Raw genomic sequence first — 22,548 nt, forward strand, 5'->3', positions numbered from 1 at the left:
GATTTAAGTTATCACTTATCACACTTGAAACATTAACTTAAAAAATTAAAACCCAAACTTTAAAAAATTGGAACCCTAACACATTTTTTCTTCGTTTATTTGATTTGTGTTTTTATTGATCATTTGTTTGGTTCATTTATTGATAATTTGTTTGTACATTTTATTGCCTAATGTGTAACCCAAAGCCGCCAAACTGATGATTTTGACCTGCCCAATCGACCCAAAACACTAGGTCCAATCCATATATTCGGTCTAATATGAGTCCAATTCTCAATCACCTGACTCAATCGAGTCGAGTATGGGTCAGCTCCAAACTTGATCTCCAACCTGACCTGTGAACAGCCCTACCTACCACGATCATAATTATGTATTAATTGGTTTATTAATTTTTCACCATTCGTTCGTGAATATAAAATTAAATAAAAAATTAATATTAAAACACCTAAAAATGGAATCATTCTAATCTAAATGATTATAATAATTCATAAGTGTAAGGGCACGAAATTTTGGTTGCCTAAGCCCACAAAGAGTAGTGAGATTGATGTTCCTAAACCCAGCCTAAATCAATAGATATTCGTAAAGAGGGTGGGATGAACAAGTTTAGGTTTCGCCCGAGGACACAGATAGAGAAGGAGGAATTAGAAGTCTAAGATTTAAATGTGTAGATGGGTCTTTACAAGCTTGCTTGAGGATAATGTTCTTGGTTGTTACATACACTGTTCACTCTCTTTCGCTCAGTTACTGTTCTAACTTTGATTTTTTTTCGTTGATTTTTTCTGGATCCCCTTTATCTAAGAGTCTCTTCCTTTATATACTCCATGGCTTCTAGCATCTTAGCCCTCCATCTTCAATCCTCCTAAATCTCCTTAGGACACATGTCCCATTAGACTTCTAGTGAAGGTGGTGGAAGGAGCTGCTGAGCTGTGGATCTACCATTTAGATCACTTTCTCATTAATACAGTTGATAAAACTGTTGCCAACCATTTAATGCGGAGGGACAGGTGAGACTTTACAAGAAACCTCCCACAAATATCTTGTTTAACCCTTAAGGCGCCCACCTTCACCTCTTATACTCCCCAAGGACGCTTTGTCATTTCGCATTCTCTCCCCGGGCAACCTCACTCCTCGAGCTATAGATGCTTCTTCGTGAGGAACAACTGAAGGCTACAGTGACGCTTCCAATCTTTGGTCCTGGGGTCTCCATAATAGCCCCCTAAATCCTTGCTACTACCTCTAAGGTAAAAAGTAAAGTTTCAGTAGTACTACCACAGTCCGTACATGCCGAACACGTTCCCACGTGGTAACGTCTCTTCACCTATCCTCAACATGATCTTGACGCTTCGGTATCCACGATGTGTCATTCAGGCGGCTCCTTGTCTGCCCACATTCTACGGTGAGATGATGATCCTTCAGTCCTCGTACACCCAAATTTATGAGCAAAATTTACTGCTCATTTTTCACCTCTATAAAAGGAGGGGTTGGAGATAACTTTTCCCCATTTATCCATTTTGTAATTTTTGTTGAAGCAGCAGTCCGAGGAGAGATTTTTCTATTGCCTGTAGGTGCTTCCAAATTCATTTATTTTTATACTTAGATTCTTCATTACCCACACCATAAGAATCCATGAGTACATTTACTAAGAGAGTAGATACACCCGAAGGCATGACTGCCTTTAAGGCCAAATATAGAATCCTTGATGGTTTTGTACTCCAACATTGTGACTTAGGAGAATGGTTGGTTATGAGCAGAGCTCCAGGCTCAATGGTAATTTTGATGATCGCCTTTCATAGAAGGCAGGATGGAAATCCCCATGGGTAAGGTCACTAGGACTTCCTTATAAATTTTAGGTTGACTCCTACGCAATACACCCCCAACATATTTAGGGTCCTCGGTAGTGTAGATATGATAAACCGTAATATGGGGACCAATCTTACATGGCATGATGTGACTTGGGCATACAATTGTCAAAGGGGGCAAAAAGGGAAGGAAACCAACTACTACATCAAATGTAGGGTCCTAGCCGTTAAGCTAATTTCGTGTATGCTTGAGTTAAACAAGGTTATGGACGAGGGTTTTTTCATCGTCTCAGGAAACTAGGATGATGGATTGCACTGTCCCACCTAAGAGGGGGAACCAAGTAGGGTTCCCACATACATTAAATGTGCGTAGGATTTTTTCATTTTTGTAAAGAATAAATTTTATAAGAATCTTTCCCTAATACATAACTGATGTTCCATATTTATTGGTAGACGAACATCACATCGCCTCGAACAAGCACTTCGTGAACTTTCCCGATCTAAATCGAATCCTCAGATTAGAGATTTTCCTTCATAAGGACGGTCAACTTCAGGCGGTACACATGATCCTCAAGTTTAGCTCCATTTCCAAACGCTTCCAAAGTCCCAAGCATGTAATTAAAGCTAAGGACCCTAAGTTAGCTTTGATTGATGTAGCAGTTCACGGCTTCCGGACAACAAAGCCTCCTTCATCCGGAACTCAAGACGCTCAACTCCCAGCCTCGCTCATAACTAAGCTTCTTTACTCCTAGGAGCAACCCATTCCTTTAGACGACAAAGTAGAGGATCTTAGTCCGAAGCCCACTCAAGAAGTCACAGATAAAGACTTTAAGGTCTTTTACTAGCAAGAAGATCCCAAGGACACTCCCGCCCCCTTTCACCACCATTTACTACCTGCTCGAGTCAACACCAGCTAAGAGGAAGCCAATATCCCAAAAGGAATGGTGCTTGAGGAAAAGACTCCAGACCTCTTGGCCTTGCTCAAAGCCCACGCTAGGGATTCTGGTGTTACCGGTGGTGCCCCAACCACCAAATTCTACTCCCAAATGTGCGTCTTCTAGTGACACCACAGACAAAAAGGGAAAAAGGGGTCAAGGAGGCAAAGGGTCTGAAGGGGCTGAAGTGGGGGAGGTTTCACGCTCGTCCCAGTAGCCCCCCACCAAGGAGCCCCGAACAACAAGGGCTCAGTAGAAGAAAGGTGCCTCTACTGGGACCTTCAAGGGTTCAGAGGGGAGACAACCACCAAAGGCCTTCCCCTAGAAACCAACATTCATGCTGAGCTCGAGGAACCCCGTCATGAGTGATGCTACCTTAAGGGACACTCAGCAAGGAAGATCAGACATTCTCTCTAAATGCCTTGAGAAGGCCCTTCTCCTCTTCGAGAATATGCATGAACTTCAATCTCTAAGGAAGATGGAGGTCTTTTTGTCCCTCAAGAAGGCCTAGGCCAAGGCAGAGCAGAGATTTAAAGAAACTTTGTTTCATTTGGCTGAGGTGGAGAAGTATAGGAAAGATGCTGAGTCCACCTTAACCAATTTTGAAAAGCAGACTACAGAGGCCTTGGCAGCCCAAAAAGAGGCTGAGAGTCAGTTGGCCCTGGCCATGGAAAAGGTCAAATAGCAACAACAACAGCTGGAGGCCAAGGTCGCTGAGAAGGCTAAGGCTGAGCAAGCAGCCTATGTCGCGAGCATAACCAAGACTGCCCAAAGTTTGACAGCCCAGCTCCGGGATGTTGCTCGGGCCTTTTGCTTAAAGGAATGGGGCCAGGCCCTCACTACAGCTAAGGTTAGTACTAAATCAGAGCTTAAAGCTCATGATCAAGTAAACTATCCTCTAGCTTTACACCTTGCCCCTCCTCAGTCTTCTGTTGACCCTAGCTCTGCATTCACCTCAGCCTAGCCTACCACCACTCCAACTGTCACACCTACTACAGAGAAAAAGCAAGATCAACCACCTCTTGTAACTGTTGTGGACGTTGAATCAGAGGAGGCAACTGAAGTGGGGTAGCTAAAGAGCAAGAAGAAGGAGAAGGAGAAGGATAAAGAGAAGAATAAGAGACTTCAACCTCACTTAGTCATAGATTAAGAGTTTTTAGATAATTTTGTAATTGGGCCTAAGCTTAGTTGATGCCCCATCTTTCCTCTATTGTAATCCGACTCTTGAACTTCAATGAACACATTCAATTCTTATTGTGCACTTTTCCATTTATTTAAGTCTAATTTGTCTAAGCATATCTTATGTTATTTCCCTTTTTTAGTACTATTTGGAACGTGCTAGCCTTTATCTAATCATCCTATTCAATCTCGAATAAACCTAAAGAAAGTTATCGAACTAACATTTAGGGCAATTTGTAACAGCATTCTATCACTTAATAAAAATTTCAAGCAACCCTTACCTTACTTTGAATTTAGAAAGCTAGTAGACCCATCCACTCATTACCTATGATTTGATGAAATAGGCAAGACTTATGATTTTACTCAACACTTAGAAAATTTTACATAAGAGTTAACTGGTCCCAGGTCTGTGACCCGAGGAGTCGAACAAGACCGAGGTGTTGTTTAACACTTAGAAACTTCCACATAAAGGTTAATTTACCCAAGAGTATCTCATGGATATACTTGCAAATGCTTTAAGTGATGCTAATGGATATTTCTTCAATTAGGTTTTATGACAAGGGTCTTAGTCATCCACTGCAGATGGATCATGCACTAATTTACCCAAGATATGTGGTCCGAGGAACCAGACATGACCAAGGATCTCTTAGCACAGTAAAAAAGCATTAATTTATCCAAGGTACGTGCTCCAAGGAACCAGGCATGACCAAGGTTCTATTTAACGCTTAGAAAGATAGAAAAATATTAATTTACTCAAGGTACGTGGTCCGAGGAACTTGGCATAACCAAAGTTCTATTTAACACTTATAAAGATAGAAAAGCATTAATTTACCTAAGGTACGTGGTCCGAGAAATCAAGTATGACCAAGATTCTGTTTAACACTTAGAAAATTTCACATCAGGTAATTAGGAGTTGAGCCACATCTACAATAATACATAAATAAACTAGTAACGAATGAAGAGGACATCATATTATTAATAATAGTAACGATGTAAATTGTTTACATTCCAAGGATTTGGAACCACATTTTCATCCAAATCCTCCAAGTAATAAGCCCTAATCCCTACCACTGATGTTATCCAGTATGGGCCTTCCTAATTGGGGCCTAACTTCCTCCAGGATGTATTCCTCGCTGTTCCTACAACCTTTCTTAAGACTAAGTCTCTTAGGGCTAATGGCCTCAGTTTCACTCCCTTATCATATCCTTGCTTGAGCCTTTGCTAGTAATGAGCCATCTTCACCGTAGCTACCTCTCTCCTTTCCTCAACCACTTCCAAGCTAGTGGACAATACGCCATTATTACCCTCAACACCAAACTGTTCAATTCTCAAGGTTGGGAATCATGATTCAATGGGAATCATTGCTTCAGCCCTATAGGTCATTGAGAAAGGAGTCTCTCTAGTTGATTGTCAGGGTGTAGAGCGATAAGTCCATAACATGTGGGGCAGTTTATCTACCTATCTTTGTTTGGCATCATCTAACCTTTTCTTTAGCCTAGATACTATGGCCTTATTTGTAGCCTTGGCCTACCCATTCCCTTGTGGATTAGCAGGAGTAGAATACCTATTTCTAATTCCAAACTCGTCATAATACCTTCGAAAGGCCTTACTATCAAACTAAAGCCCGTTGTTCGAGATCAATGCATGTGGGACCCTAAACCTGGTGATAATGTTTCCCCAAATAAACCTCTTAGCATCCACATCCCTGATGTTAGCAAAGGTTTTGCCTTCACCCACTTAGTAAAATAATCCATCCCTATGAGGAGCCATCTTCGATTTCCTTTGGCACGTGGGAATGGCCCCACAATTTCCAAGCCCCACTAAGCAAATGGCCAAGGACTGGAAAGTGGGTTTAAGGCCCCTCCTAGCTGATGAATATTTGGGAAGTGCCTCTGGCACTAATCACATTTCTTTACATAATCTTGGGAAGTTTTTTGCATGCTTGGCCACCAATATCCTTGAGTAATGGCTCAATAGGCCAACGATCTCCCACCAATATGACTTCCAAAAATTCCCTCATGCAGTTCCTCTAACAAGGGTTCCACTACCTCAGGATGCATACATAACAGATATGATCTTGAATAGGACCGTTTGTACAACTTCTGTTTCTCGGACAACTAATAACAGGGAGCCTTCCTACATATCTTCTTTACCTCGCCCCTATCCTCGAGTAACAGCCCTTGTTTCAAGAAAGTAACCAAGGGGTCCATCCAACTTGGTCCAACCTGAATACTGTGCACACCCACCAAGGGCTTCTTCACAAGACTAGAATTAGCCATGTCTTCAACAATAACGACCCGGGGCAAATTTTACCCCAGGGACATTACTAGCATGGTCAAAGAATCTGCATGAGAGTTCTGTCTTCTCAGGATTTGCTTTAGCATAAAGCTCTTGAAATGAACCTGAGCTTGTCTAACTTTAGCAAAATATCCTTGCATTCATTCGTCTCGAGCTTTAAACTACCCATTGACTTGGCCCAGTACAGCCGCAAATCTAAATGTAACTCTACAATTTCTCCCCTTAATTGATCAACCATTGCCATTCCAGCCAACAGAGCCTCATACTCAGCTTCATTATTCATAACTAGAAAACCCAACCGCAATGATTTTTCCATTACAGGCTTCTTAGGGTTTACCAACACAATCCCTACCCTTGCCTCTTTTCGATTAGCAGCTCCATTAATGTACACTTCCCAAGTGGGAACAACAAAGGCTGAGGCTGTCATAACATCAACTGTTCCTTTTTTCTCACTGTCCACACTCTCAGTAAACTCCGCCACAAAATGTGCCAAGACTTGTCCTTTTATGGCAGTATGAGGCATATATCCGACATCATATTCACCCAACATGGTTCCCTATTTAGTAATTCTGCCTGTGTAGTCTAATTTTTGTAAGAGTGCTTGTAAAGGAAGCTAGGTGAGCACCACCACAGTATCCACCTGAAAATAATGTGGAAGCTTTCTCGTGGCGTGTACAATGGCCAGCACCATCGTCTCAAGGGGAAATAACGTGTCTTAGCTTTATGCAAGGACTTGCTAACATAGTATACAGGTCTTTGTACCCCACTCTCATTACCGACCAGAACTAGACTAGCGGCATAATTCGTGACTGCCAAATACGCATATAGTACTTCCTCTTTCTTGGGCCTAGAAAGGGCTAGAGGGCGTGACAAATATTGCTTGAGTTCCTCAAAGACCAACACACGCTCCTCGGTCCATTGAAAGTACTTCCACTTGTGGAGGAGCTAGAAAAATGGACGACACCTATCTGCTAATCGAGAGATAAACTTATTGAGAATTGCTGCCATTCCTATTAACTATTGTACCTCCTTAGGGTTCCAATGAGGATGCAAGCTATTAATGGCCTTAATCTGATCAGGATTGACTTTAATTCCTTTATGTGCTCTCATGTAGCCTAGAAACTTTCCCGAGCTGATCCCAAAAGAACACTTAGATGCATTTAAGCGTCTCCCATGTTCCCTCAACACCGAGAACACCTCCCCCAAATTAGCTAAGTGCTCTACAACTTGCTTGCTCTTTATCACCATATCATCAATGTACGCCTCTATGTTCCTCCTAATTTGTGACTCAAACATTAATGTCACCATTATTTGATATGTGGATCCTGCATTCTTAAAGCCAAAGGGCATCACATGATAATGGTAATTTCTAGTGGGAGCGCGAAAAGCAGTTTTTTCCTGATTAGATAATGCTAAAGGTAGCTGATGATACCTTTGGAAGGCATCTAAGAAACACATCTGAGGATGTCCAATTGTGGCATCTACCAGTTGATCAATCTGAGGAACAAGAAAGGGGTCCTTCGGAAAAACTTTATTCAAATCCGTAAAGTCTACACACACACGCCACTTCCCGTTCTTCTTCTTTACCGCCACGGCATTAGCCAACCATTCGGAGTAAAGGATTTCTTTGATCGCCCTTGCTTGCTTAAGTTTATTCATTTCTACCCTTTCTGCCTCAACATGCTCTTTTGATGAACACCGAGGATGTTGCTTTTGTGGGATCACCTCTGGACTCACGTTCAACCAGTGACATATAAACTCAGGATCTATCCCGGGTACTTCATAAGTACTCCAGGAAAACATGTCAATATTATCTTCCAAAATTTTCACCAACGCTACCTTTTCCAAGGATGGAAATTGAGACACCACCTAAAGTATTTTTCTTCATCTCATCCAATCACAACCCTTTCAAGTTCCTCAGACAACACTCCATGCGACTCGGTCCCAAGTCCCACTTCGGGACCTTCTAGTTGCTATGGGATTTGCTCCTTTTCCATCGTAACAGGATCCACATGATGCTATGTAATGGCTACCACCAGACATTGTCTGGCTACCAACGAGTTCCCCTACTTTTCCTTGTGTAGGATACTTGACTTTCAGATGTAGAATTAAGGACACCGCACCCATAGCATGAAGCTATGGTCTAGCCAAAATAGCTGTGTAAGGAGAATAGGCCTCAACTACAATAAAACTGACTTGCACCTCCTCGTCTCCAGCCTGCATAGGTAACCTTATCATCCCACGAGGGACTACCATCCTCCCATCAAAGCCCACCAACGACAAGTCATATTTCTTTAGGTCATCGGGCCTTAGGTTTAACCCTTTATACAAGTCAACGTACATGATCTTCGCTCTACTTCCTTGGTCTACCAATACTCTTTTTACATCATACCTACCAATCCTTATGGTAACTACCAAGGCATCATCATGTGGCTGGAGTGTTCCTTTCTTATCCTCCATTAAAAAACCCAAAGTGGGGGTCGCCACCACCTTGGCCTTTTTGAGAGCCTGGCTCCTATCATCTGAATCAGGGCCTACAACCATAGACATGACCCCCGAACTGGTCCCAGCATTGCCCCTAGGTTTAGCGAAAATCACATTAATTGTGCCCAAAGTTGGCCGAGGAGCTACACCCCTCTGATACCCAACTCCTGAATGCCCGATCTAACCTGTTGGCTGGTGCAAGTACTGACTTAGCTTTCCTACCTTCACCAGTAGACCTAGGTAATCTCGCAAAGTCCTAAAATCCTCTGTTTTGTGCCCTTTTTCCTGATGATAATGGCAGCAAAGGCTCTGGTTCCTCCTAGACGGATCCCCACCCATCTTATTGGGCCATTTGAAATATGATTCATTTTTTATCTTCTCCAATATCTGATAGGTTGGCTCTTTAAATGATGAGTTAACCACCTGAGCCCCCGTTGATGATGTCCAATTGGGGAAGTCCCTTCTAGGACAGTTATTATGATATCCTGATCCCCGAGGATCCTTTTTCTTTAGGAACACCTTAGCTTTACCCTTTCCTTGGGTCTAATATTTCTCCACTCGTTTATACTTATCAATGAGATCCATAAGCTAGCGCATACGAAGGGTAGGCTTCATGGTTAGTGATTTCCTCAACTCATGCTTTATTGGGAGCCCTACCTTGAAAGTTCTCATTGCCACGTCCTCGAAATCTCCATCTATTTCATTGTACGTTTCTGAATATCTGTCCGAATAATTCTTAAGAGTCTCACCTTCCCTCATTGCCATGGACAAAAGAGAGTCTAAGGGCTTAGGAACTCTACTGCATATTATAAATCTAGCACCAAATGCCTTTGTCATCTTTTCAAAGGACCTTATTGACCCCTCTTCCAAAGCGTCAAACCATCGCATAGCCACGAGTCCGAGGCTAGAAGGGAAAACCTTGCACATGAGGGCTTCATTGCCAGAATGAACTGCCATCTTCTAATTGAAGTGGCTGATATGCTCCACAGGGTCAGACCTTCCATTGTAAATGGTAAAAGTTGACTGCGAAAATCGATGGGGAAGCTTGGCCCTGTTGATCCCCCTAACAAAGGGTGATTTAGAGATTTGTTGAAGTGCTTTGCTCATTGCGTCATTCCCCATGCTATGGTGAGATGACCCTTGCTCGTACTTGTACTTGCCCTTCTTCGGTTTATCCTGATGTGAAGATACTGAAAAGGATTCACTGGGTGGGGTTCTAGACCTCGGGCAGTATGAGCGATCTCTACTCCCTTCCGATCCATCACTTGGTGAGGGTGATGGATTCCTCCTACCACGCTTCCTACGCCGCAGTTTCTTGCGCATGTGATCTCTCTCACGCTGCAACTTTCGTGTCTCTTGATTATGCGAAACTTGGCTCCCTAACCTTGAATGACTCCTCTCAGTGCGTTGCATATGGTATGATTCTACCACAACACTTGGTGTATGGTGCCTATCTCTCCTCTGTTCCAGATTAACAAACAGATTCTCCCTTTATAAAGCAACAGATTCTTCTCTATTTTGCTCCGGGTTAGCCATGACTTACCAGAACAAAGCCATAACAAAACCTTGTTTCCCCCAAATGGCACCAATTGTAAGAGCACGAAATCTTGGTTGCCCAAGCCCACTTAGAATAGTGAGATTGATGTTCCCAAACCCGGCCCAAGTCAATAGATATTTGTAAAGAGAATGGGATGAACAAGTTTGGGCTTCGCCCGAAGACACAGATAGAGAAGGAAGAATCAGAAGTCTAAGATTTAAATGTATAGATGGGTCTTTACAAGCTTGCCCGAGGACAATGTTCTTGGTTGTTACATACACTGTTCACTCTCTTTCTCCTAATTATTGTTCTAGCTCTAATCTTTTTTCCTTGATTCTTTCTGGATCCCCTTTATATGAGAGTCCATTTCCTTTATATACTCCATGGCTTCTTGCATCCTAACCATCCATCTTCAATCCCCCTAAATCTCCTTAGGACACTTGTCCCATTAGACTTCTGCTGAAGGTGGTGGAAGGAGCTGCTTAGCTATGGATTTATTATTCAGGTCACTTCCTTATTAATGCAGCTAATAAAGCTGTTGCCAGCCATTTAATACAGGGGAACAGGTGAGAGTTTACAAGAAACCTCCCACAAATATCTTGTTTAACCATTAAGGCGCACACCTTCACCTCTGATACTCCCCAAGGACGCTCTGTCAGTTCCCATTCTCTCCTCAGGCAACCTCACTCATCCGGCTATAAATGCCTCTTTGTGAGGAACAACTGAAGGCTACAGTGACGCTTCTAATCTTTGGTCCTCGGGTCCCCACAATAGGTAGCCATGAAAAAAAAAAAGCCTTTATAGCTTTTATTTTAAAAAGATGCACTTAATAAAACATTTTCAACTATTAAATGGTTAGGTTTCTCAAAAAAGCCGAGAATTTTGTAACTCAACTAGTTGGGATCTCCCAATATTTTCAATGGAAATATTCACGTTTAAATCCCCCTCCCCCCCCCCCCCTAAACCTCTGAGTATGATTTATAAAATAAATAAAAAATTAAAGTTTCTCAAAAAAAATTAATTAATTTTTTTTATTGCAGGTAATTTAAGATATCATTTTAAAAATCTAAAAAATTTACCATAAAAGAATTAATTTTTTTTTATTGTAGGTAATTTAAGATATCATTTTAAAAATCTAAAAAAGTTACCATAAAAACCATCCCGGCTTTGATCTTGAGAGTAATTTTTGTTAACTTCTATGGAAAAAAAAAATCACATGACCATCACATGACCACTTTAATATGAAACCTCATGATTTACGTTACGTGATAGTCACATGATTTTTCCATCTATAAAAGCTAATAAAAGTAAGTCCTAAAAGTCAATTTAAAGAATATGAAAATTGCAACTTCAAGGAGTGCTTTGACAACCAACCTAAAACCTAGAAGATTTTTTGCAGTTATGCAATTATTTTATTAAAGAAATTTAATTTTTGATATTATTCAATTGTCTTGATTTTTATTTGGAACAAGTTTAACTCCAAATACAGTTGAGACTATCTTGTTTGGACCTATTATGTAGCAACTGAAAAAACTATTTATATATAATTTTAGTCATATGACTTTTCTAATAATAAAAAAAATCTAGATACAAATACACTTGCTAAAAACAAGATTCTAAAATACGGGACATAATAAAAAAAAAAAAAAAAACTAAAGGTGAAGTAAAAAAAAGCTGGACACTATAATTTAGTAATGGTAAAAAAAAAAAAAATAAAAAAAAATAAAAAAAATAAAGAGGTTTCAACTTACCAACTAATTACACAGCTGACCCACCCAATCAAATGAGTCTGTCCTTCCTTGTATCTCTCCCAAACCTCCAAAACTCCTAATAGTTTCCTTCTGTCGAATTCGTCCTTCACCGACGACAACACACAGAGACTCATCACTCGCTGCACTTTCCACTTCCCACTTCCCACTTCCCACAACGGCAAAATGAACCCGGGGACTCAGTCAGACACACACACACCCCGAGAAGCCAGTTTTCTAATTTGACTATTTTCCCCTAATTTCTGAGTTGAATAGAATTATTCAAATGTTAAATACTGTAGTCCTTACCAAGAATATACTCCATGATCTTTGCCCCTAATTCCATCATCCACTTCGCCATACTATATATACACACACACACACACACACATTCACCATGACAATCAACATACATTCATCATCACAGAAAACCATAATCAGCTCAGCCTTCACTCACATATGACCATGTCCACTAGTCTCTTTGTCTTCTTCCTAATTTCCCTCTTCTGTCTCTCCTCTGCCTCGCAGCAGGACACCAATGCTACACCTACCCCTACCTCTTCTATCCAACAACTCTGTAAAGCAGCTACTCGCTTGCCTGAGCTATGCGTGAGCTCGTTATCGAATTCCAAACTCCCTCCAAACCCAACTCCTCTCCAGCTCATCTACTCATCACTCTCTGTCACCTCTGAAACTGCCCGTGCAGTCCAATCAAAGGTGAAGGCCATCCTAAACTCCGCCGCAGGGGACCAAAACCGCACAATTGCCGCGAACAACTGTCTTGACGTTCTCAAAAGTTCACTTTACCGGATCTCTAATACCGCCAATGACGCTCTCCCACGTGGCAACCTCAAAAGCGCTAGAACTTGGATGAGCGCTTCCCTTCTTCACCATACCGACTGCGGCTCAGCTCTCAAGAACATAAACGACACGAAGTTGGCGGGCGAGACGCTTTTGATGGTGAACTCGTTGATAAACATTACGAGCAACACGCTGAGCCTGTTGTTTTCGTACGACCATTTCGGAAACGACACCGCTTCGTGGACTCCACCGAGGACCGAGCGTGATGGGTTTTGGGGGGCAGTGAATGCGAAGTCTGGTAGTGGAGGCAGTGGTATTGCGGGGTTTAAAGGCGGGGTTCCAGCAAACTTGAAGGTGGACGTGACGGTGAGTAAGGACGGAAGTGGTGGGTCTTATAAGAAGGTGCAGGATGCGGTGAACGCAGCGCCCAACAACACTGTTGATGGAAAGAGGTTTGTGATAAGAATTAAGGCAGGGGTTTATGAGGAGATAGTAAGAGTTCCGTTGGAGAAGAAGAACGTCGTGTTTTTGGGAGATGGGATAGGTAAAACGGTCATTACAGGCTCTTTGGCTGTGGGCCAGCCTGGGATTTCTACCTCTTCTAGTGCTACAGTTGGTAAGTTACTTTGATGATTCTAATGTAATGTAATTAATGTTTGTTTTGATAAAAATAAATTAATCATCTTGCTTGCTTGCTTGCTTGCTGGGGCAGCCGTTCTTGGCGATGGATTCATGGCCAGCGGTCTCACATTCCAGAACACAGCCGGTGCTGATAAAGACAACCAATCCCACCAAGCAGTAGCCTTCAAATCAAGCAGCGATTTATCTGTCATTGAAAACTGTGAATTCCTAGGCAATCAAGATACTCTCTTTGCTCAGACCCTCCGCCAATTCTACAAATCATGCCGCATCGTAGGCAACGTAGATTTTGTTTTCGGAAACGCTGCGGCTTTTTTCCAAGACTGCCAAATACTAGTCAAACCTCGGCAAGCTGCTCCAGAAAAAGGCGGAAGGAATTACATGACTGCACATGGCAGAACAGACCCTGCCCAATCAACAGGTTATGTTTTTTATAATTGTTTGATTAACGGCACCGAGGAATACATGAAGTTGTACCATGGCGCTACCAATCCTGAAATACACAGCAATTTCTTGGGGAGGCCATGGAAGGAGTACTCCAGAACAGTTTACATACAGAGCAACTTACAAGATCTTGTTTCACCACAAGGCTGGCTGTCATGGAATGACGCCGGTTTTGCCTTGCCAACGCTTTATTATGGGGAATTTGGGAATTCTGGACCGGGTTTTACTCCATCCCGAAGGGTAAACTGGAGTAACCAAATTCCTGCAGAACACGTTCAAACATATTCCGTTGAGAATTTCATTCAAGGAGATCAGTGGATTTCATCATCCTAATCATTCTTTTTGATGAGAAAGCCATCATCTAAAATTAATTAGTCATAACTCATAAAAGAGAGTAATTTCAACTCTTAAGCTGTATTTTTCATACAAGATGTATTCCAAAAGTACTTGGAACTAAATAATATTGGAATATTCTGAAATTTTTTCTCAAACTTTGGGGCATTCTTTGAAACATTTTATCCCCATACAAGCTAACTCTTCTCGGTGTAGTGGCATCTATGAATTGCAATTGTTTTGGGTCTTTAATTTGTATGTTCATTAATTGTGTAATTTTAGTTTTTTGTTTTTTTCGTGGACTCAATTATGTGGCCACTAACTACTTATCAGAAATTTGATATTTGGAATTTAATGAGGATTGGGGGGAAGTAGTTTCTACTTTTGTGTAGAAAAATACACGAAGGGAAATTTGGCACAGGTTTAGGTTGAATCCTGTGAAATTTGGTATTGGTGTAGTTAGGTGAAGGTTAATTGTAAACTATGAGAATTAGGGTTAATTAAGAGAGAGGTGAAAAGAAGAGAAAAAGAGAGACAAGAGAGAAGAAAGAAAACAAGTTTTAGGATTTTATATAAGCCATTTATTGTTATTTTTATGTATGTTTAATAGTCTACGCATAAGACAATACGGCAAGGGATTAAGTGTTAAATTCAAAACCCTAAACCCAAACTTTATTTATTTATTTAAGGGTGGTTTCAAACTAGGTTGAGTTCATCTTTTGTTTGAGCTTGCCATTCACAGCATCCTTAAACTCAGGACTATGGCTTAATCGGAATTGAGACTGAGAGTGACCCAGTGAGTATATTAGTATTTGGTGTATTGAGAAGTATAATGGCAATGGTCATGGAAAAGCATCTAGGGCATTTTCTTCTACCTAGACAAGTCAATCTATAGGAATGGGTCCTTTTAAAGAAAAGAAGACTTGGGGTAATTTTGATGCAGCTTTTAAAAACTCAGTTTTTTTGAAAAAATAGTTGTTTTATAAAGTGCAATATGAAATTGGATTTTTTCTTAAAAATGTATAGTGTTTGGTAAAAGCTATTAAAAATGTTTTTTTGAAAAAAAACTGAGCATTTGATTAGCACTTATTAAAATCGTAATTTGAGATGTAAATTACCAAAATGGAAATATATATATATATATACACACACACACTGGTACAGTACTTTGGGATCTAATTGATATGAAAATAGAATAACCATCGATTTTGTGTTGTGGATTACATAATAAGTATAAATTATACAATCAAAAAGAAAAATTCTTGGGATGATTCATGAATTTGATATAGATCCATAGGAGTGAGGATTTATTATTGAAAGAGGTGTTCTCATTGTATTTACTTGTTGAACTTTCTTTGACAGCCTTGCGATGTCTTCCGTCTTTTCTTTGTGAAAATTGGTAAATTATTATCGTTCAAATATCGTAAAGTGGATCTTGGAAATTCAATTGCTCAGCATGTATCTTAAGTAAGTACATTGATCCTTTTATCTAACCTAAATATAGTGTTGTAAACTAAATATTATCCTTTTGTTATTAGCTATGCTCTATATATGTTTTAAAAGATAAAGCAATGGAGGCAAACATGGTGCGCATACAACTTTGAGATCGATCAATTTGTTTGGAGCTAGTGCTATAACCTCAATGGTTACCTATTGAGCTGAGCTATGCGGTTTATTTGAAGATTGGGATAGATGCAATGCTGATTTCATATATGGCTAAAAAGCAGGAGGGTTTAAATAAGAAGATTAGCTCTTTGGATCAAAGGCTGCTTGATGTGTGGAAGAGTATTCAAGGGGTGGTGGTGGTTGCCAACTTTATTAGCCAATCAAGTTATGAGAAAGCTACGATGATGGCTAGGCTGGCTGTGGCGAACTCAAATACTTAAATTGTCAATTAATTTGAATTTGAATTTGAATGTGAATGTGAATGTGAATGTGGAGTATGTCAAACCATGAGCTATGTCATTCCATCTCAAAATCAATTGATGATGAGGAAGACACACTCAAATCTTTTTTAGTCTTTGACATCATACACGGGATTGTTTTTAAAGTGGTTGTAGCTCCCGTGACTCAAACCCATGACCATGGCTCTGATACTATTTGTTTAACTGTGAACTATAACATTCCACCTCAAAACCAATTGGCGATGAGGAAGACACTTAAATCTTTTATGGTCTTCAACATCACACCATGCAGGCCTGCTTTAGCGATTGTAGGGAGTCAAATTGTGGTGCCCCCAATAGAGTACTTGTAAACAATTTAACAATAGAAAAATATACATTGTAAAGGATAGAGAAAAAGTTATGAAAATAAAATAACTTTAGCTATATATTCCTACGGATTTTATATATATATATATATATATATAGGCTGGATTCAAGTTACACCCAGTGTAACTCTAAACAATGTTATACCACCCAATAACTTGTTATAGAATTCAAATTTTGAAAATCTCACCATTGAATTATATGTTCTATATGTTCTTAACAATCATGCCAATTTTCATGTTAATTGAAGGATATTATTTACTATTTGATCTATAAACTCATCTTTTATGCATTATTTTATACTACAAAAACATGAAAATTTTGATTAATGACATGGTTATTAATCTTTGATCACAAAGAATATATTAATCTTTGATCACTTTATGCAAGTATTGAGAATATATAAAGATAATGTAATCTAATGGTAGATTTGTTAAAATTTGCATCCAATTAAAAAATATTTAGTGATGTAACATTACTTAGAATTACACTAGGTGCAACTTCAAACCAACCCTATATATATATATATATATATATATATATATATATATATATATATATATATATATATATATATATATATATATATATATATATATATATATTTGTTTGTTTGTTTCCTTTGTGCATGGTACCATATATGTGTCTATTTATAGAAAAAAAAAATCAAGTAGAGAACAATGGATTTTGATGACATTGTTTATCAAGATTCATGTGATAGAACAGTCAAATAAACTCCTTGGAAGGAGCAATTTTGAATTTGACCTATGAAATCAATGAATATGGTGCCACAACTTTTGACTGAGTTGTGAGTGATAAAATTGTGGACCCATATGAACTCACCACTAAAGCAAGTTCTGGCAAAAGTTGTGGAAATTGTTGTGCTAGTAGACTTTTTGCCTACGAAAATTAGTGAGCTGATTTGATATAGAAAAAAATAATAATAATTTGATTCATTCTCAACAATTTAAATTCAAACATTTTCTTTATGATGTGTTAGGAAGAATTGATAAGGAGCATTACTGCTGATGGCCATCAAAATGTTATAATAGGCAATCTCAGTTTTCAAAATAGAGTACACACAATATAGTCACAGCATTTCATCATTTTAAATGATCAGAACTCTTTTGAACCTCAAAGATTTCTAACTCAATTTTGCATGAAATGCAGGTGGACCTGCTTCCTTGTTAAAATGACTTCAAACACAATTGCTTTAGTTTATTACTGCAAACCTAGCAGAAATTTTATGTTAGTCATGACCTGGAAATCATCTCTACATGCTCACGGACTACGGCCTCACTCATGACTTGTAAAACTTCCAACACTTCATTTAAGTTGTTGGAGTATGTTTCCCTTCTTCTCTCTTTGTTTTATTTTTTAATATAAATACATTTGTCAACATATAACTCCAATCCTATGCATTTCCTCTATGACTTGAGCTTTTGCCAGTTTGTTTTATTTTATAATATAAATACATTTGTCAACATATAACTCCAATCCTTTTCATTTCCTCTATGACTTGAGCTTTAGCCAGTTTTCATGTTATTTCCTTGGGAAAGTTTATCCTATATGCAAATTAGTTTTTGATAAGTTATATGCAAACTAGTTAGTTGAAGGGTACGTACACACTTTTGAATGAAATTCTTAGGTACTAGTTGATGATGCCAAGAAGATCAGTAGGCTGGATGCTTCGGACTTGATAGGACCGGTTGCTCTCTCTGCGGCCTGAAAAAGAAAAAGAAGCCAATCAAAGGCGACCGGGGCTGCCGGCCAAAAACTCTCTGATGGTAAAGTTAGTTCTTCTCACTATGTATTTGGGAGTTCCAACTTTTTTGGAGTCGAAATTACGCATACCTTTGCCTTGCCTGAACCAGTCTTTATATAGCGCCTTCATAGACGGTTATCGAAATAGGAACCTCTCCTGGATTCAAGGAGGCTTAACGTAACTGCCATAACCGTTTAGGAGTTACACTTCTATTTCACAACGGATACATGACCGTTATGCGTGGGATAAGGGATTGTCGCATTATATTCGGAGATTCTCCTAAGTATGATACCCTCGTCCTGGAATTCCTTCGTCGAGTGCACCTGTTAATTCCAAGTGTAACATCCTAGTCCACGAATCTTTACATGGACGAGTCCTCTCAGGGTAGGGCTGTGCGCATCCCACGGACGAGGGATGTAGCTTCGCTATCACCCTCTGGACGTCCTTGTCCGTTACCCTCGTCCTGAGGATAACTTCTGGACGGCTGCCGAGGTGATGACCGTCCAGGGACGGGTTGAGTGTTTTCATCCCACATCACTAGTGATTCTATTACTCCCTAAGAAACTGCTATAGTCTAAAGCATAGTAGAAGTCGTTGATCCTATGAATCAACTCAGAAATCTTGTGTTTGTATTATGTAGGGCTTTATAGCTTACTTTTCTCAAGATGAAACAAGTATATTTACCCTGTTGGAGCATTTTAATATTAAATAATTAAAATGAATAAATTTTATAACATAAATGTAAAGATGTGAGAATGAATGTGGAAGATGAGGAGTTAGTGAAAATGTTTAATCCCATATTGAAAATGAGAGAGACTATTTTGTTCTTTTTAATTGTGGTGATTAATGAGCTAACATGGATTGTCTCAAATATTGGGCTGGATACGTGCTCAAGGGGGAGGCGAAGGGTGGAGGTGTCAAATTTGGAAATTTTTAAAAAAACAACACTTTTAAGCTTTTGCTTTGGAGATTTTGAAGTTAGTTAAGTTAAGTTAAGTTGAGTTTATATATAAATGTGAAAAGACTTTTCAGAATGGATCCGCCGGCGATGATGAATGAAGGGTCGCCGTATAAGTTGTCGGAGATCTGGCAGTTTCTGCCGATGAATGGCGGCGGCGAATTGGTGATGGGCCTGAGGAGGCCTCAGTTCGGCAATGTAAACGGTGCGACGAATCGGGAAGTTTCGGGTAACGATCCGATGAGCTTGGACCAGCGGGGTGTTCATGGCGGTGGGTCGAGGAAGCGGCGTGATTTGGAGGACAATTCTTCCAACTCCAAGGGCGTGGACTCCGACAATGGCGCGGTATTTGCTTCAAATTTCGTGAAAATATATCTTTGTAGCTTGCCATTAAATCTCTATGAACACAAATCTTGAAATTGATTCAGTGATATTGATTATTGATCTCAAAACGTTCATCTAGCCCATCAAAAATAATATCCAACAATTAATCTTGTAACACCCACTATATCAGAATAATGGACCTAATTAATTAGATTAATTTGGGTAGTAATTTCGTGAGACCCATTGAGCCTATAAATAGACCAATTCAGACACAATCCAAGTTACTGCAATACACACTAAAAAAAATAGAGAGATTCTTGGCAAGAAATGGTGTTCTTTCTGGTGGAGCTTTGGGCTTGAACACTTTGTGCAGAGGTTGTTCTAGCCATACGACACTTTTTGAGTTGTTTTATCTGGGGGAGACAAGTCAGAAACGGTCTGCACCGGTTACAAAGTTTAGCCAACCAAGGGCTTGAATCTCCTTAAAGAGAGCAAGTGCCACGTCTCAGTCCAAATAGTACTGTGTAATTTCTTTCTTTAAATTAATAAAAAATTCAGAAGTATTATTCAGTTTCTCTTCATGTTATTTCCATTATCATTGTATTTGCACCAACAATTTTAAGAAGATTCAACACATGGAGTCTACATGAGATAAACTAAATGAGTCTGTTGGAGATCTTAACAAGCCCTTTCACTTTAAGGGAGCCCACTTCAAGAGGTGGAAAGGAAAGGTTCTCTTCTACTTGAGCCTTCTCAAAGTTGCCTACATCCTTACTGAGAAGAATCCGTCAAAGGTTCCTACTGATGAGATGAGTGATGAAGAATATATTCTCCATCAAGAAAAAATAGATAAGTATACAAAAGATGAATATAATTGTCGCTCTTATCTATTGAATTGTCTTGCCGATCATTTCTATGATTATTATGATACAACTTACAAGTCTGCTAAAAAAATTTGGAAAGCTTTACAAAGCAAGTATGATACCGAGGAGGCAGGTGCAAAGTAGTATACTGCTAGTAGATTTTTCCGTTATCAAACGGTGGATGGAAAATCAGTGGTGGATCAAGTACAAAACTTCCAAATGATTGTAGCAGAATTGAGATCCGAAGGCATAAAGATTGGAGACAATTTGGTGGTAGCCGGCATAATTGACAAACTACCACAATCTTGGAGGGAGTTCCAAAAGACTTTGTGGCACAAACAAAAAGAGACATCTTTGGAAACTTTGATCACACGCATCCGTGTGGAGGAGGAGGCTAAAGGACAAGATGCACTCATGACACAAGAGAGCAATGGTAGTTCCACCACAAAGGTAAACCTTATTTCATATAATAATAATAATATGCCCAAAAATCATTTTCCTAGAAATAGTCAATTGAAGCCAAAAAAGAAAGCCTTTAAAAACAATAATAGATCACCTCAAGGAAGGGGAAACCCGAATAAAAATTACAAAAAGAACCAAGGACCCCCTTCACAAGATCAATTTAATAGATCTTGTTTTGTCTGTGGCAAGAGTGGGCATATTGCTCGATTTTGTAAATTTCAGAAATGTGAATCTATCCCACAGGCTAACGTAACCGAAGAGCCTTTAGTGGCTATGATTACAGACATCAACATGGTGCAATATGTTGAAGGATGGTGGGCAGATTCTGGTGCTAATAGGCACGTTTGCTATGACAAAAATTGGTTCAAATTGTACACTCCTTTTGAAGAAGAAAAACCTGTTATGCTTGGTGACTCTAGCAAAACCAAGGTTCTTGGAAGTGGTGAGGTTGAATTGAAATTCACTTCTGGACGTGTACTAACATTGAAAGATATACTTTACACTCCGTCCATAAGGAAGAATTTGATGTCAAATTTTTTGCTTAACAAGGCTAGCTTCAAGCAAACTATGGAATTTGATAATTATGTAATCACTAAAAATGGATTATTTGTGGACAACTGCTTGTGATGGAATGTTTAAATTGAATGTTAAAAATAATAAAGCATTTACCAGTTCAGTTTATATGCTTTCTTTTGTTAATTTTTGGCATGCTTGTTTGTGTCATATAAATAGTAGATATGTGGGAATCATGAGTAGTTTAAGATTAATTCCAAGATTGTCAAAAGATTTTGAAAAATGTGAAACTTGTAATCAAGCTAAGATTACAAAAAGGCCTCATAAAAGTGTTGTAAGAAATACCAAATTGCTTGAGTTAATTCACTCCGATTTTATGTGAATTTGAGGGAATTTTAACTCGTGGAGGAAATAGATATATTATCACTTTTATTGATGATTTCTCAAAATATACAACTATTTATTTGTTGAAAAATAAAAGTGATGCTTTTGAAAATTTTCAAGATTTTTTAAAAGAAGTTGAAAATCAATTCGATAGAAAAATAAAAAAAAAATAAAAAGTGATAGAGGCCGTGAGTATGAATCAAGTGCATTCAACTCATTTGTACAGTCTTTGAGAATTATCCATAAAACTACTGCACCATATTCACCTGCTTTTAATGGTGTGGCTGAAAAAAAAAATAGAACTTTAATTGAGTTAACAAATGCCATGTTAATTGAATCTGGTGCACTTTTACATTTTTGGGGTGAAGCTATTTTAACTGCATGTCATGTTTTGAATAGGGTGCCACATAAAAAGTTACACATCACACCTTTTGAGATATGGAAAGGACATAAGCCAAATTTGGGATATTTGAGAGTATGGGGTTGTCTTGCTTATGTAAGGCTTACTGACCCTAAAATACCTAAATTAGGTATAAGAGCTACTACCTGTGCTTTTCTTGGTTATACATTTAATAGTGCAGCCTATAGATTTTTTTGATCTTGAAAACAAAATAATTTTTGAATCTGGTGATGCAATTTTTCATGAAGAAAAATTTCCTTTTAAATTGAAAAATAATGGAGGTAAAGAAAATATTTTGTCACAGCCTAGTTCTTCTACTTCACATTTACAAAATCAAGAAAATTTTGAAATGGAACCTAGAAGGAGTAAAAGTGTTAGAGTTGAAAATGATTTTGGTCCTGATTATTATGTTTTTAAC

At 39.0% G+C, this 22,548-nt stretch overlaps 2 protein-coding genes across 2 annotated transcripts; both read left to right on the forward strand.

The window, feature by feature from the left end:
- The first annotated feature begins 12,163 nt into the window (after window positions 1-12,163).
- LOC142626147 (putative pectinesterase/pectinesterase inhibitor 51) lies at window positions 12,164-14,194 on the forward strand. Its single transcript, XM_075799933.1, has 2 exons — window positions 12,164-13,394; window positions 13,491-14,194. Exons 1-2 carry the CDS (start codon window positions 12,437-12,439, stop codon window positions 14,192-14,194), a joined length of 1,662 nt encoding a protein of 553 aa, XP_075656048.1. The 5' UTR covers window positions 12,164-12,436.
- A 5,065-nt stretch (window positions 14,195-19,259) lies between these two features.
- On the forward strand, window positions 19,260-19,601 carry LOC142625190 (transcription factor BPE-like). Its single transcript, XM_075798884.1, has one exon. The coding sequence runs from the start codon at window positions 19,260-19,262 to the stop codon at window positions 19,599-19,601; it is 342 nt and encodes a 113-aa protein (XP_075654999.1).
- The last annotated feature ends 2,947 nt before the right edge of the window (window positions 19,602-22,548 follow it).

Source organism: Castanea sativa, chromosome 2, assembly GCF_040712315.1.
Source record: "Castanea sativa cultivar Marrone di Chiusa Pesio chromosome 2, ASM4071231v1".
Classification (NCBI taxonomy): domain Eukaryota; kingdom Viridiplantae; phylum Streptophyta; class Magnoliopsida; order Fagales; family Fagaceae; genus Castanea; species Castanea sativa.